At 34.4% G+C, this 17,590-nt stretch overlaps 1 protein-coding gene across 2 annotated transcripts; it reads right to left on the bottom strand.

Annotated features, from left to right (window-relative positions):
* Positions 1 to 2,136: 2,136 nt before the first annotated feature.
* LOC131602193 (pre-mRNA-processing protein 40C) lies at positions 2,137 to 17,378 on the bottom strand. 2 transcript variants are annotated; one of them, XM_058874219.1, is made up of 17 exons: positions 17,223 to 17,377; positions 17,011 to 17,073; positions 16,824 to 16,918; positions 16,587 to 16,742; positions 14,273 to 14,900; positions 14,018 to 14,178; positions 13,590 to 13,627; positions 12,147 to 12,225; positions 10,410 to 10,880; positions 6,611 to 6,694; positions 6,012 to 6,152; positions 5,793 to 5,899; positions 4,864 to 4,987; positions 3,865 to 4,008; positions 3,343 to 3,489; positions 2,905 to 3,027; positions 2,137 to 2,697 (listed from the first exon to the last, which is right to left on the bottom strand). In XM_058874219.1, the coding sequence occupies exons 2-17, from the start codon at positions 17,057 to 17,059 to the stop codon at positions 2,380 to 2,382; spliced, it is 2,865 nt and encodes a 954-aa protein (XP_058730202.1). In that variant the 5' UTR covers positions 17,060 to 17,073; positions 17,223 to 17,377; the 3' UTR covers positions 2,137 to 2,379. The 2 variants fall into 2 exon arrangements, with proteins under 2 accessions (XP_058730202.1, XP_058730201.1); XM_058874218.1 differs by having other exon boundaries at positions 2,138 to 2,697; positions 17,011 to 17,091; positions 17,223 to 17,378.
* Positions 17,379 to 17,590: the final 212 nt, after the last annotated feature.

Raw genomic sequence — 17,590 nt, 5'->3', positions numbered from 1 at the left:
GCTTGAATTCGATGGTTTATATTTGCCTTCAATTTCTCCATTATTCTGTATTACGAACCTAAGATATTTAAACCCTCTGACTTAAGGAATAGTATGGTCCCCAATTTTCACCATGATTCATAATGTAAACATTGTAAGTTGGAAAGACTCGGCATCAACTTTTGAAGTTTAAGAAGACTATGGATCAGTAGTAAGGAGAGAATCTCTCTCAGGACCTACTAATGATGGATTTGAGAGAGGGCCTACTAATGATGGATTTGATAATATATGTCATTAGATTCACATTGACATCAATCTATCCTCCCAAAATCCGATCCTGCAAAGAAACAATGTCATTAGTAAAGGGGACAATTAGGGATGTTCAAATAAACCGGTTATTGGATTTATCCATATCCATATCCATAACCGGTTATTAAAAACCGGTTAATTATCAATATGGTTTTAACCAAATCCATATTTTGGATATATTATTAATATGGTTTTAACCAAATCCATATTTTGGATAACCATATCCAACATAAAAATTTAATTGGTCTATTATTTTTAAATCACAAAAAAATATAAATTTTAAAAATATTTTGCAGAAAGAAAAAAAAAAACATAAAAATGAAAAATCGAGTTTTTCAAAAGTTCGAAAAAATCGAATTTTCTGAAAATACCAAAAAAATGAGTTTTTCGGAAATACGAAAAATCGAGTTTTTTTGAAAAATTGAAAAATCGAGTTTTTTTGAAAAATTGAAAAATCAATTTTTTTTAAAATACGAAAAAATCAATTTTTTCGGAAATACGAATAAATTCAATTTTTTGGAAATACGAAAAAATTGAGTTTTTCTAAAATAGATGATAAATCGAGTTTTTTTCGAAAAAAAAATGAAAAATTGAGTTTTCGGAAACACGAATAATTGAGTTTTTCAGAAATATGAAAGAACGAGTTTTTTTTTGAAAAAAATGAAAAATCGAGTTTTTTTTGAAAAAACGAAATAATCGAGTTTTTTTGAAAAATCAAAAAAATCTAGTTTTTTCGGAAACACAAAAAAATTGAGTTTTTTTTCGGAAACACGAAAAAAATCGAGTTTTTTTTCCGTAAAAACAAAAAATCGAGTATTTTGAAAAAACAAAAAATTCGAGTTTTTTTGAAAAATCGTGTCTTTAAAAAATATGAAAAGTCGATTTTCCAAAAAAAAAATTATTTTAATAACTTCATTTTAAATTAAATTTTTAAAATGAAATTTTTAAATTTAAAACCGGTTATTAATTCTGGTTATGGATATAACCGGTTTATAACCGGTTTTGAAAAAATAAATCTGGTTATGACAATTGGTTTTAAAATCCGGTTATGCTAAATGGATAATATATGGATATGGACTGGTTATGGATAATAACCGTCCATGAGCACCCCTAGGGACAATGCAGTTACAAGAACGAGTCAATCAACATTCATGAAAAATGTAACTGATAGAGAAGAGATAAATTGGACAATATCAATCCCTTAAGACTTTGTTTCGAATCAAAATCATTTGTTAAAACTCTAGTAGGTAAGTAACCAGATGTAGCAAGAGAAGAGAAAACTCCAAGACGCAAGTAAGATGTAACAATAGAAGAGAAAGGAGTCTTATTTATCACAAATATGATAAGATGCACCAAAATTGAAAATCCTGTGGACTAGAGGATGGTGATTGAGAGATGCAAACAAATGATTTACAAGTGTGTGCAACCAAAACAAGGAATTGAGTACTAACGTTGCTTTACTCGTTAAAAAAAATCTTCCTAAGTTGACGGAGTGGTTCGAATAGTGCCAGATGGTGCAATCTAAGGACTTGGAGCGATGTTGAGGCAAAAAATCATCCTCAAGAATTAGATCTCAATATAATACTAAAATCCAGCAGAAGGAGAGGGAGAGAGAAAAGGCGAAACAAATTTTTTTTTAGTGTGGATAGTATCAGGTTTGAGAATAGTACAGCAATGAATTCAGGGAGAAGAGATAATGGATCAACCCGGTAACACAGTTTAAGATTGTCTCTCAATAAACTTGAGATACCGAGTCTTTCAACTACATCAATGTACAATAAGAAGCATTAATTACAAGAGAATGTGATATTCTTATATTTACAGCATATACCTATATTTAAATGTCAAAAATTTGAAACAAATTTTCTTGTTAAAGCGATTATTATTATTATGAGACGAAGGGAGGACAGTATAAACGATATTCATATCATCCTAAAGCGACATGAGAATAAAAGTGATATACTACAACAGCATTTAGAACTTCAATGTATAATATATTTCTGTTCTAATGTTAGGCTTCAAGGTTATGACTTATGAAACCTAATCTATGAATTCTGAGAAAAACAATAGCACAAGAATTACAAAAAAAAATTATCTTCTCTCGTGCAATCTTCCTGATTCTGATGTATGTTTGGAAGATTCTAGAGACTTTCTACCTCTGGCATCTAAATATTTATCTTCCTTTGAATCATGAGAAGACTTTTGCCGACGCAGCATGTCCTCTGCATACCGGCGCCACAAGGCTTCTCTATCTTTTCTTTGAACCTTGTTATATCTTGGATCGGGTTTTAAAAGACGTTTTGCTGTAGACCACGAATTCAGTACTGTTTTTCCATCTTCAGTTTCCCGAGATGCGGCTTCAGAAGTCAAGACTTCAGCTAGAAGAGCTTTAAAATCGTGAGCACAACGCTGGCCAATCACAAGAGTCACAAATGTAAGTAGCACATTTTAAACCAAAATACACTTCTATTCAAACAGAGACCCTCTCCCATTCAAATGGCACTCTGTCGCATGTATCAGTTAAGAATAAATATACAGTACATATATAGGAAAGTACAGGCAACAATATAAGAGAGAACGTCACAAATATCACTAGCATCAGTTATTATCACTTACTTCCTGAAGCATCTTTATATGATCCCAGAAGAGTTTTTCCATGTCAGTTGAATCAAGAACAGAATTGGTTGCACGTCCTTGCGGATCTTTTTCTATCTTGGGCTTTGATTCTGTCCATGACGCCTAAGAACATACACAAACAACAAATGAAATTTATTATAAACAGCAAATTTTCCAGTATAATTCAGCCTTCAAGTCTGAGAAACTCATTTGCATTCATCTAGCACCTAAATGCAGTTTAGTCCAATTCAAGATGGGAGTAAAAAACATTAAAATGAAATCCATGCGAATAAAACTGGAAAAATATCAATACTTAAGAAACCAAAATGAATTGTTTAAAACTCTAGCACCTAAAAGATATTCAAATCCTTTCAGATTATGAAAAGGAAATTAATCTTCAAAATAACAACAGTAGCAAGAAGAACAAAAGCTTCATACCATAGGGTCTTTGATTCTCTCCACGAGTAAAGCTTGAAAAGAAGTAACTGCCTCCTTCCTTCTAATCTTTATTCGTACTTTTTCCATTTCATGTTCTTCTCTTTCCTTCCTTTTACGCAACTCCCGCTCCCTTTCCCGCAACTTCTCCTGCAAATCCGTTTTAAGAGTTTTAATTTGTTCAAAATCAATGTTATAATAAGTTACTAAAAATGAGCAGCTAGGAGAACATCCGTATACAAGTAAAATTGATACACCGACTTAAATAACACAATGCTACATAAAACAGAAAAATCATTAATACAGCCTGTCATAGAAGTCACTTAACAAACTAAGCTTCCATTTAGCCAGAAATTGTATATGTGAAGTAGTTTAACAGTATTTACCCGCTACAAACTAACTGGAGCATCATGCCAAGGCATCAATTAAAAAAAAATTTGACGACGGTTATTCTTTCTTCAATTTACCAACTTTCTAATGATTTCAAAGGCATCCATTACATATTATGTATTAACCACCTAGTACCTGCTCATCCTTTTTAGCTCTGGTCTCTCGTTCTGCTGCATGTTCAGCAGCTTTTAACTCGGATATATACTCATTGAACAAAAATTCCCTATCCTCGTGTTTTATAGATTTATATCTCGAATCATCTCTTAAACTCTCTTTAACCTGCATCAACCAAACAGTAAAATTAAACACCCCACAGAAAAGTAGATATTAACATGAGTGGATGTAAATGGAGATCTTAATAAAAAAGCATATGATTTTTCAACTGCCTAAGTCATTCTTAGTAACAAAAAAAAAAACGTTTCTATCTTGCTAGCACTCCAATAAACTGTCAATTGTGAAGAGTTAATTTCTTATCGCACCTGGCTTTTTAGACATCATCAAAATCAATGGCCAAAATCTATCATAAATAAGTTAAACAATAACTCATAGAAACACGAAATTAGAAAGTACACAAGCTCACTTATTCAGGATTTATAGAAAATATTAGCTAAACATCATAACACTTAAAGGAACTTTATTCAAAAATTAATATAATTTCTCCTAAAATTATAACAAAATTTATATGTAGTTGAGCTTCAAAATAGTACAAATATTAACTACTAAAAGGAATTCTGCCATTTTCTTTTGTAGGACCGAGAAAAGTTTTCACTCTGAACATAACTCAATCAGTGTGTAAGCAACAGTTCTCTTATTTGGAATTTATCTATCATTTGCAATTCTAGGGGCATATAATAAAAAAAAACAAAAGTCACTCAGTCACCAAAACAAAGACCTTTCAACAGAACTCCACCAATACTAATTAAGCCTATGAACTGGACTCATGATTTGAACTCGATCAATACTTCCGGAAGCACGTGTGTTCGGGGGGTGGATTGAGAAAATCCCATAAAAAAAGACCCACAAACTTGGTTTATATGTTATACAGATACAGCACTTGAGTTGATACATGTTCTTCAAAAGCTGCATCTTAAAAACAGAAAAGTATGTCACAACTTATTCATAATGTTCCCATACCTTGGACCAACGGGAGTTAAAAGTGATATCTCCTTGCTCTTTAAGCATTGATTTAAAACTGGCAGAAGCAGCATCACGTCTTGCTTGAGCTTTTTCTTCAGCAGCTTTCTTCAAGGGAAGCACTCTGAAACACAAACATGAACCCCATCAACTAGGATTCTGCAAATATCACATTGACATAAGAAACCATTTACCATGCCAAATCCAAAGAGTTTAGAGGGCATAAGGACACACCCACAGTGAATCCGAGAGTCTGTCATTAGCCTACTACCTGCTGACTCATGTTGCTTTCAAGCATTATCATTAGAAATCATTTCGCTGTCTAGGAAAAAGTTCAATATCAACGCAAATGAGGATCCAAACCAAAACAATATAGATATATTCAGACAAAAGTAAGAACTTAGCTGTGTCGAATGTACCAAATTTTGAGAAACAAAAATCAAAAAGGATGGCTTGAAAGGTGGCGTTCATTTTGGATGAACTGTTGCATACAACAAACATGCTGACACTGGTGAAATAAGAAACACTCGCATGCAGCAAGCATGACTTGATTTGTTTGCCTTTATGCCTTTTCTAATAAGGAAGTGAGTTACGCTAACAGACCTTCCATCTCTTGATGTCCATGGAAGAGAATGTGGAATATAAAGGAGTAATGAAGGAAATATTATGCTTTCATTCCTAAGGTAAAACTACTAGATGCCCTAGAGCCTAGAAGCTGGTCATTCCCAAATTAATATATATATGCTTGGCCGGTGCAACAGACCAACTTGGTTATCAGGCTAGTAAACCCTATAGTTAAGATCAGTGTGAAAACTAAAAATCCAAATAACTAATTCAATGGCAAGGATGGTGATTATGTGAACACACCACTGTACAAAGAAAATGAAGTTAGAAAATTTAAAAATATCCAATTAAACACAAAGTGGCACCTTTCGTTAAGAAGATGCTCCCGTTCCTTGCGGTCCAATGCTTCAAACCGTTGATCGTTTCCCCATTTCTTTTGAAAAGTGTGATAATCAGTATTGTCATTTATATCCTGCAAACAAATTATCCATAAACTTTCAGTGGTTGCACAAATTGAAGGTAGATGGACTTGATAGAAGAACAACTATAAGAACAAATGATCTCCAAATAAAGGCAACACTAACCTCTGAGGCTTCATTTAATAACTGCTTAAATCCCTCAATTGCAGCCTTCTGTGCAGCACGCTTTTCTTTGCGTTCTACTTCCGCGCGAGTTTTAACATAATGTTCAAACAAGGATCTCCTAGCAGAATAACTAGGGATAGCCTGTATTGACATATATTACCATTAACATTAAATTTTGCAGATGACTACAAAAATAATGGGGTTAGAAAGAATATTTTAATAGACACAGACCTACAAAGATGGAGGAGGGTATATCATCTTTTGGAAAGAATTGAGTAAACTTTAAAACTAGATACATGATCACAAAAAAAAGTTGAGTCCCAACGCATTGACTGAAACCCATGAAAGGTAACCTTAAACCATAAACTAGGTAAGGAAAATTTTTCCTGCAAGAATCAAATTAGACGTGCTAACCACACACCAAAATGGATATCAATCAGACACCATTAAGAAAAACAGGTGTAAGACAAAGTTCAACAAATTTTCCCATTGCGCTTGTACATGATTCATGCACAGCCAAACCAATGTGTATGAGTTTTGGATGAAGGAAGGCTCTAATTTTCAAATAAAATAATGGAAAATATTTGGTCACAAGATACCTTAAAACGGGGATCAAATACTATCTTTGGTAGTTCTTTCTCCCACTTTGAGAATGGTGCCACACCTCGTTCCTTAAGCATCTCCTACAAAATTCATAGGAACAAATAAATACAAAATAATAGTAGATTTAAACTAAGGCACATTAGATAGTGCCTCATGGTGTGTATTGTTGCCCTACTCATGACACGTTTTAATATGACCAGAAGTAGAGCACACTAAAATCTTCAACCAGAGCAACTTCATTATCAGGTCTTTAAAATAAGTAAAAGTGTAGTAAGAAAGGAATCAATTCATACTATCAAGATTTTCACTCACCGTGTAATTTTTTACATGCAAGCAGTCAACTATCAGTATATAATGTTCAAGCAAATGCATTACCAAATTCTTGTAAAAGTTCAAACATCTTCTCTTGGTGAGGTCAATTTATTCTCTTAAACATGTGAGACCAACTTATCACACAATTGATTTCCCATTTGTAAATAGAGAAACCCTTTTTAACTTTTTTACAGTAGTTTTACACTCAAATCACACAAATAGAATTCTAGTGTCTGATACCAAGTGAGACATAACGGTGAAAAACAAAGACAACCCTTGTATTTCATACTCAAATCAAACAAATGGAATACTAGTATCTGGTACCAAGTGAGAAGTAAGTGCTATCAAAAATCCTTTTTAATTTTTTACAGTAGTCTTACTACACGCGGAAAGGGAAGTACAAAGACAGAAGATATCTTTCACAAAAAAGTAAAAAACAAGAAAAGAATAAATTAGTAAGAGCTAGAACTAATATAAACAAAACTGTTAAGAAATGTGGTTGGGCCTAACTCAACCCTACAAAACCGGCTAGTAGGGTGAGGATTGCTCCCACTTATAAGCACATGTTCAGGCCATATATTGTCCGATGTGGGACTCTTAACACACACCCTCACGCTCAAGACTAGACAACTGGAATGTGGAAATAAATGGTGGATGGCTCAATAGCGGAAACCTGGTAGTAGGTGGTGTAACGCCCCAGACTATTTTCGGGATGATCGACTAACCCCACAAACCAGCACGAGTCTTTTCAGCATGATTTGTCCTCACTCACACGCTTTATAGGAAACTTCCCAGAAGGTCACTCATCCCAGAATTGCTCCAAGTCAAGCACGCTTAACTATGGAGTTCTTATGGAACGGGCTACCAAAAAGAAGATGCATCTTGTTGGTATAGGTAGTGCCCGTCAATCCTTATACGCTTTCCTTCAACCATGCAGTCCCATACCTGCACAGCCTCTGGATCCCTCTCATTCCGATGTGGCGACCACTCCTTGCCATATTCGGTGCAACCACCCCTCGCCTTCTTTGGACTCAGGTGTTACATGCGGTGCAACCACCCCTCGCCTTCTTTGGACTCAGGTGTTACAGGTGGCCCACCGAATCTTAAACCAGACTCTAATACCAACTTGAATATGAAATTCTTATTATGTGGAGAGAATACACATGTATATATAGGTCTAAGCCTCCTAATCAATAAACTAAAACAGGAAAGATTTGGTATAATAATATCCTAATTGATACTACTAATCTTATAATAAAATAATATCTCAACAAAAGCCATCAAACCATTATGCTTATCCAAGAGAAAAAACGAAACTGAAACACCAAGGAAATGTCAGGCAGTGTTGTTAATATCGGATCGCGGAATATATCGGATCACCAAAAACCCAATATGAGAAATATCGGATATCGTAACGGACAAATAGCGGAAACCATAAAGGCGCTTAAAATAAATATTTATACATAAAATAAAACATGAAACACATATAAAAGCTACTAACATAAACAATTATTAAAAAAGTTTTGATGTTTCACCACCACTTTCCATACTATAACAAATGTATAAAAACAGAGGGTTTAAGGACTTGAAAACAGAGAACCCAATGGAATGGAATGAAAAGAAACTAGTTTGAGAAAACTAGAAGAAATGAAACCAAAAAACAAAATTGAGAAGAAAACAGAAAAGAAATAAGAATTACTTGGACAAGATGAATGACCAGGAAGAATGAATGTGAAGAAAGAAAATAGTGTAGAGAAATTTATGGTGATGGACTATGACTCCTATTAGTCCTATATATAATCACATCAATTAATATACCTCTTCACATTCACTTCTATTTTCGAGACTACCAAGATCATGTTAATATCCATACAGCTCTCCACTTTATTACTCCCTCCGTCTCACAATAGGTGTCCTCTTTGCAATTTTGAGACGGAGGGATCATTACTTTACCTCTTCACATTTTCACTTGATTAGTCTGCATCTCTTCACCTCTTCACACTTCACAGCCTACTTACTAATTATTACTGGTCACGTCTCCACCTCTTCGTAGCCTACGTTTTCCTTCCACCTCTTCACATTCAATATTTCAATTATTTTTTAATATAACTTATTACAAAAATGATCAGAAAAATATAAATTCTGATATGAACTTCAAACCGGTATACCGGTATACTAAAAAACGGCCGAAATGTGGAGCGTCGCGAAATTGAAGCGGAATATCGGATATCGTATCGGATAGGCAAATTCCGATATGAAAAATCGGTATATTGGCAATATAACCGACATTTAACAACACTGATGTCAAGAAGACAACCCAATGAGCAATAGCAAAAACAAAGAGTTCTTTTGAAGCTAATAGGCAGTAGCTCTTACTATCAGTTTAATAAGTTAGTTGAAACTATTCTAGATAGGCTTAGACTAGGTCTGCTACATTGTAATTATTGTACAGTACCCTTCCTAGGCCTAACTAATCTCATCAAATCAGGACACTAACAGAAGTTAGTTAGACCCTTGAGCTATCCTTTGATTTATAAATAAATCAATCATAATGCAAACAATTAGAATTCAGGATATACAAAACTGTGAGAAAATCAGTTAGAGTTCTCGGCATTATCTACACCGAATCTATGAGTTTCACACATTTAATAGAAACAAATCACCAAAGTCTAAAGCATATATGCCTAGTGATAAATCATAAAAGTGCTTAAGCAGAAACATCTAAAGTATCCCATTGACATATCAAATGATTTTAGATTAAACTAAAATTCTATAAATATGATCTGTGGACTGTGAAAATAACTTACTATCCAACAGTGAGTTTAATAATTTAGATATCTAGTAAGAAGATACAGATACCCAGTAAAAAGTTGTTGAACCATGCAGGATAACACAAGTAATACAAGGAACGCTGGCATAGTGACTCTACTTAATAACTCTTTTAGGCATCAAATTTCATCAATCCTAGAGCATGTTGATCCCCGTCCATATATGCATACATATATATACATCCAACCAAAGGTAGGGTACCTAAATTAAACCTGTAGTAGATCATGTGTCGTGATTCTGGAAAAAAGCTGTTTTCTTTTCTCAACACAAATGGTGTAATAGCCTAAGGATATCAATTTTAAATACAAATATTAAGAAATTTGATATTCTTCCAAGGACCATAAATTAATTTTAAAATATAATAAAATGATAAAATATATATAGAAATAAAATGAATGAATAAAAACAGTGTGTAACATCCAACCAAAAGTATGACCAAATATAAATATAGGGGTGGAAGAAAAATTTCGAAAAAAATAAAATAAAAACAGGGAGGGAAGTCATAGGAATATTTCAATGATAATTTAAGCATGGTTAAAAAAATAATGCAATCAGCAAAGGATCGGGTTTCCTCATAACAGAAACAAAGACAATAACAGGAAAGAAGTAAAAACGAAACTACATCAGCTCAAAGAAAGAAAGAAAGAAATTTACCTTAAATTGATTTATGCATTCCTCTTTTGAAGGCCCGCTATCCTCATCTTCTGAATCTGAAGATGTATCAGTGACATTAGCATCACCATTAGCATCTTTCTGTTTATCTTTACTGTTATCATTTTGCAGGCTCTTAGCTGTAGAGTCGGTTGCTTTTGAACCATTTGATTCAGATCCTGGTTGCACTGATGGGGTAGGAACAGAAGAGGATGTAACAGGTGCTCCTGATTCCTGCAACTTCTTCTTGATCAAATCCAGTGCCGATGGTGAGCTCTGTACACTAGAGGGCTTAGGAGCTGCAGCATCACGACCACCAGTAATAATAGCAGGAGCATTCAGAGCAACCATTCCAGACCCTCTATCAGAAGATGAATTAGTATTTGGAACTGGCATTAAACTATCTTTCGTAACATCACCATCCTGCTTTTTTTTTAATTCAGCCACCTCAATTGGAACTTGCCAGCAGCTTGTCTAATACAAAACAAAGTCCAAAGAATAAAAATTACATAATAGAGAAATACCATTACAATTTAATTAAAAGCAGTACCAGTATATATATGAAATAAAATTTAGGCAATTTAAAAAATTCTAGTGAATATGTTGCTTATTTAGGAAAACTGATGGTGTAGTTAATGTTTCATTAATGCATTGACTTAATAACCACTCTTTTAGTTATATCAACAATAATGTATGCCTCGTTGCTTTCATTCAGACCAACAAAAAAACTTCTACAAGGTAGGACACACCCAGTGCTGATAAAAAAACCACTGAAGGGTTAGATAGAAAAGTATCTATTTTGCGGGGCAGCAATTAACTGAATCAAGAACAGATGGAGAGGAGTCAAACAATTTGGACAGTATGGACCATCTCTCTTTAAAGCTTAAGTTATTAGCCGGAAGCCCAAGAATGAATTTCTCTAGAAACGTCAAATACCTCCCATGGAGAGGAGTCAAACAACTATATGTAGATGAACACCCACTAACATGATTTTATAATGAAGCCAAGAAAACATGCCCCACACCGAATCAAGTCAACGGCAAAGGCAGTCTTCAAAACTTTTGCACGCAGCTTCAACCAAATCAAATCAAATAACTTTTGTTTCCTTATTTTGCCATCGTTATGATCCAACATTGAAAAGCTTGCTCAAAATGAATTTATTAAGATTTTTTTCGAAGATTTCAAAGAATGTCATTTGATCCATGTCAACAATGACATCTAGCATTAAAAAATGCTTAATTCTTGTATTTTCTGCTTCTTTCCCTTTTATTCTAAAGTTACCATTCTACTAGAGAAGTTCAAAAACTGTTTTGTTAGTTCCTAGATTTTTCACACCAATATACCCCCCTCGCCATCTAATCTCTCAAGTGGAGAAGCAACAACATTCCACCTCTTTCCATTGCATTCCAAAAATATTACACCTGCTACAGAGGTTAAGGGATTGTAGAGAGGACCAAGGAAAAGGGATTGTCACAGTGATGCAAATAAGACTTGAAAAGAGGTTAAGGGATAGTAGAGAGAACCAAGGAAAAGGGATTGTCACAGTGATGCAAATAACACTTGAAAATGGCATGACCAGGAGTAGCAGTAAATTAAAAAAGCAAAAAATAACAGGACAAAACAGGCAATGTTACGACAAAAAGTGTTAATACATTTTAGAGACAAATATACCAGGAAAATGGCAGGCAAAATAGAAAAATGACCGAGATCATTAAGTTAAGAGATGGACATAAATCATACCTTGGTTTGCTTGTTATAGTAATATTTTTTCCCATCACTAGTAGAGACTAACTGCCAATCAGTACCAGGCAAATCTACCCTACAACAGGAAAAAAATGGCATTGTAAGATTGTAAATCATTGTTTCAAACTAACAGATACTTTTCAGCCTGAACAATTAACCAATAACAGTTTGTCCATCAAACAACAACAATCAAGCCTTATCCCACTAAGTGTCGGCTACATGGATCAAATTACGCCATAATGTTCTATCCAAAATCATGTTTCTGTGCAATTCGTTAATCTCAAGTTCTTTCTAACTAGTTTCTCTTAGAGTTTTTCTAGGTCTTCATCTACATATAGTTGTTTGACTCCTCTCCATCTGATCTATTCCCCTAACAACAGAATCTACCGGTCTTCTTTCTAAATGCCCAAACACCTAAGTCTATTTTCCACCATCTTTCCTACTATAGGTGTTACCCCAACACTCTCTCTAATATTGACATTCCTAATCTTATATTGTATGGTCTTACCACACATCCAACGCAACATCCTCATCTCTACTACACTTACTTTATTCTCGTGTTGATTTTTAATCATCCAACACTTTGTCTCGTACAGCACCGCAGGTTTTACCGCTGTCGGATAAAATTTTCCCTTCAGCTTGAGGAGTACTTTTGTGTCAAAATAAACCCCCAAGAAACTCCACCATTTTAACCACCCAGCTTGAACTAGATGGTTTACATCCCCTTCTACTTGGCCTCCTAACCCATGAACAAAGATTCTCTTGAATATCCTCATTACTGAACAAGCACCATAGCATGACATAATGTGTGGTTGAATTTCTAGCAATTACAATTTGTAATCTATTTTGCTGTCCAACAATATTGATATGGAACATCTCTCTGGTCACTGATTTGTCGATTAGAATATCAAACATAAATTCAAATCTCTACATGTAGGATGTGAAACCTAGGAATGCTGGCTGATGAGATTTTGGCAGAACTAAAATTGTATAGCAACATTTAGTTTAGCACTCCGGCCCCGTGTATCAACAAATGATGATAGGTAAAAATATTCTGCAATAATTCATATGTCATTGTCCATTTCATTCTATTTATTCATTTTAGTCATTCAAAGGGAGAAAATTTATTTTTATCCTCTATTTCTTTTCCAATGATCCCCCTTTCCCTCCCAACTCCCAAATATATCAATAAACATCTGTTTTTAACTTTATTAGCATACCACAATCTTCTTTCCTAAGTTTGCAACTGGCAGAGTTTTTGACAATGGTGTCAATGACTCCTTTAAACTGTTGAATCATACATGTTTTAAAAAGATATGTAATTAAAAACATTTTGTATAGGCCTCATAGAATACAGCAACAATAGATAAAAAAGAGAAATAAACATATGAAAATCACGATGGAAAAGCTTTCCCACCAGGAGATAAGCAAGGAACTTACATTGAAACTGGAGTAGGCTGCCCAGAAACTTGGTGAGCCTGCATACAGATGCAAAATATAAATGATTTGTATTAAAAAAACAAATTGATCATAAATTATAGTATCATTTATTAAAATAGACGGTTTTGTTTAGTAAGAAGATGCAACCAAAATTATTCGGTATGGTTGTGCCATTATGGTATTGGTTTTAGTCTATAAATATCTATATGTTTTAAAATTTTCTATCTATTAGTGTATCGATATCCATTATTTAAAATGTTCAAACATTATATACTAATAAGTAATCACATAAATTATATTAAAGAATATCATCACTTCTAGAATATTTGAAAGTTTTATATTATTGAAAAAACATTAAAATGTCTAGTGATCCAAGACATGAAAAGATAATACGGTCTACTAAGAGCGTAGATAGTCAGTATCAATACCTCCCCTTTAAAGCCAGCAGGTTTGTTGTATGTCGATTCCCGTGTCACAACATTATAATAGTATACAATTCCTGCTTCACTCTTGTGGGCAGTCCAAGCATCTAGTTGATCATTAGCAGCATCCTCATTTTGAGTCATAATGGCATTTAACTTTTTGTCATCTGCAACCATAAGAACCGCAAATGTAAGGAACATGGATTGTATTTTCAAAACAAAACAATGAACTAATACATTTCAGTGGAGCAGTAGGCTTACCAGCATGTGCTGAAATTACTTCGGCCTGCAAACTAGGTGTTCCCCTCAGCTGATGACTGGAAGCAGAAAAAGTAGAAATACCAACAGGACCCACAGGAGTAACACCGGGAGGTTGAGAATCAGGCACTGGAACAGTAGGAAGAGTAACACCACGTGCTGGAAATGGAAAGGGACCAGGAAAAGCAGCAGGATATTGATGAAATGGTGGCCTAGGTATACCACTCATCTGGGGAGGCTGTAACCAAAACCCCTGAGGAGGAGCAACCATGGAAGGTAAGGATGGATAGGGCAAACCTTGATGTGAGGCATTAGGATCTAATGCAATGGGACCAGTAGGTATATTCTGTCTCAGTGCTGCAGCTGAGGAAAACTCTGTGCTTGGAGGTGGAACAGCTGGATTGGAGGGAATTCTCACAGGTTTTGCTAATCCAGGGGGGCCAGGAGCTCCAGGCATTACAGGATGGACGGGAAATGATGGGACAGCTGGCATCCATAAAGTAGTGGGGCGGTAGTTAGGGTCAGATGGCGGTGGCATTGGAGATGTAGAAGTAAGAGCGGGAACAGGATGTTGGTTACTTGATGCAGATGACATTTTACTAAAATCTTGGGTACCAGAATCGGGCATGTTCTGCAATTTGCAAATATGAGTACGAGGAAAATATTATTAATTTAGCTCTTTTCCTAAGTATTGCACCAATTAAATTATACCAATGCTCGTCAGCCATTAGCTCCTAAATTACACTTTACTCATTAATTACAGTTATTATAAAATGGGGCAAGTTTTTTTATACTTATAATATGGTATGGAGAGGGTATTCAACACCTCGTGACCAGATTACTACATGATACCCATTCCTCAATTTAGATGACCAGAGTAAACATATACAATAAATTTGAACATAAACCATCCTATTTGTTTCCTACTACTGTGGGGCAATAAAAAAAAGTAACAGACAGGCCCCATCAATGCTATTACAATAACATCCCCCAGTTTTAATATAATAAAACATTTCCGTTGTTATTTAAATATTTTCTTACATCAAATTCAAAGTTACTTGCACTTTGCATCATTTACTTTATGCAAATTCCAATTTCCTAAAGCATGTCTACTATCTATGTCAGTCCCAACCCAACTATAGTCCACGATCACTTAGATCAATGGGAGCATTCAATAGGCACAATAAGTGTTTGTATTTGAGTACTGTACATTAAAATTAAAAGGTAGCAAATAGGGATGAAATCATGAAAATATATCTGACCAAAGCCTATAGCCTAATCTATTATGCAAAGCCAGACTTAATTATTAAATAAGGAAAATGCTTATGAGTAAGAAAACATGAAAACAAAAAATGCAAGAATAAATCTCAATCTTTCATTATCACCACAACCCCATGATTCCTATTAAAAAGGAAATCAAATTTAAAATTAATTTAAAATTCACCTCTAAAATAGTGACATGTATGCATTCTTGCATTTCTTCTTCAAATTGTTTCGTACTAAATAGCACTATTCATTAAATAAACTAGGTTAACGCTTTTTCAAAAGTCTAATTAGCAAAAAAGGGTAAGGCTTTAAGTCATCTAAAAAGCCTTTTAGGCCAATGACCTATTTAAGTAGATATAAAATAATATAATATTTTTAGTTACCATAGTTATATATTAGAGGTTTTGAAATATGTTAAAATCATACTCTTAAGTTCCTTCCAAAGATTTGAGCATGTTGACCAACATAAAGACTTGAGTGTATAAGCTATTTAATGATATAACTTAAGGCCTAAATAAAGGTCTTATAATGTTTCTCCTCGTTGGTATATTTGTCCTTTAACCAACTTAGAAATTAATTAAATGACCTACTTATATATCTTGATATGAAATATGTCTTTAATTTGACTAATCGGGCAAAAGAAACTTCCAAAAAAAGCCAGACCATAGCTAAAGAAACCTGAGCAAGCAGGCTTGGGACTATAATTGTTTTAAAAGGTCAAACATACTTAAGCAGAGCCTTGCTTGGACAAGGTCGATTCCATCCCAGCCAGTTTATTAAGGACAGAAAGGAAAATTACTTTCAACTCACTTCAATTCAAAGGTAGAGGATCGACCAGATTCTGCAAGGTAGTGTACTTGATTTCCAATCCCGTATTGACAAAGCATTCATTCCATATTTTTGTCAACTCGAACAGTCATAACTTAATGTTTTAACTTGATTCCCTAACATACTACTGAATCACCCAAACTTATCCCCCAACACGCACACACACAAATTCAATATCTCAACATGCGCACTCGTCAATTTAAAGTAAAAGCAGAAGTCTTACAGTTGTAGATTGCGCATGTTGGTTGCCAGTAAAAACCGGCACACTGTGGGGAGTATTGTACAAAAATGAAGGGGCAGCGGCATGTGGAGGGAGACCGTGAACTGGAGGTTGAACAGACATATGAGGAGGATTAACAGCTGAATTAGGCTTCATCCCCTGCATCAAAAGACACCAATTATAAACTACAACATATCGCATAAATTGGTGAGAATTCAAACAAGTTAATACTATACTAACGGAATGTGAGGACAACTGGTGAGAATTCCCAGAAACGTTGACATTTTGATGTACACCGTAAGAGATTGGTGGCGCCGGTGATGATGATGCGGGAGCTGTAAAACAGTTGCATTATAGTAAAATTTGGCATGAATTGAATAAATAAGAAGCATAGAACAAAACGTAAAGGTGAATTAATGAGACATACTTGCAGAAGAAGAATTAGGGGTTTCGGTGGAGAGAGGTTGTTGAGCCATTAAAAGTGTTATATCTGCATTCAAAACAATCACTGAACGATGGAAATTAGTGAGAAATAAAGGTGAATTTCTGAAAAGTAAATCGCGGTTTCTAACGCGACGGATATGAAGCTTCGAAAATTCGAGAAAGGAGAAAGAAATTGAAGAGAGAGTGTGTGTTAACCTGGTTGATAGGGAAGGGGAAGCAGTTGAGAATGAGGTGAAGATGAAAATGGAGTAGCAGATCAGTCAGAAGTCGAAGTGAGTTGTTTGTTTATGTTTGGAGTTAGGGCTTAGCTGACCATTTGCATTTCAAGGGTTTGTCTACTTGATTAACATCAATCTCCTTTTATTTTTATTTCGTTACAATTATCGTTGTCAATTTTCATTTAATCCTATTAAGAGTGGTTTTTTTTAATTTACGTATAAATATCAATAATTTGTTTACGTTTAGAAATAAAATACAAATAAATAATGTTGTTAGGATTTGAATCATAAATTAACTATTTGTATTCCTTAATCCAACTAGCAATTGTTAGGTGAGTTACCCCA

The sequence above is a fragment of the Vicia villosa genome, linkage group LG5 (assembly GCF_029867415.1).
Source record: "Vicia villosa cultivar HV-30 ecotype Madison, WI linkage group LG5, Vvil1.0, whole genome shotgun sequence".
NCBI classification, from domain to species: Eukaryota; Viridiplantae; Streptophyta; class Magnoliopsida; order Fabales; family Fabaceae; genus Vicia; species Vicia villosa.
The sequence above is the reverse complement of the archived record's forward strand: the minus strand, read 5'-3'. Positions and strand labels throughout refer to the sequence as shown.

Coding starts and splice junctions, on each gene's coding strand:
- LOC131602193 (XM_058874218.1), bottom strand. CDS start 17,059: ATGGCTCAACAACCTCTCTCCACCGAAACCCCTAATTCTTCTTCTGCA. Junction 16,743..16,823: donor ACCAGTTGTCCTCACATTCC/GTTAGTATAGTA, acceptor CTTTTGATGCAG/GGGATGAAGCCTAATTCAGC. Junction 6,695..10,409: donor AATGCATAAATCAATTTAAG/GTAAATTTCTTT, acceptor TGAATTTTGTAG/GAGATGCTTAAGGAACGAGG.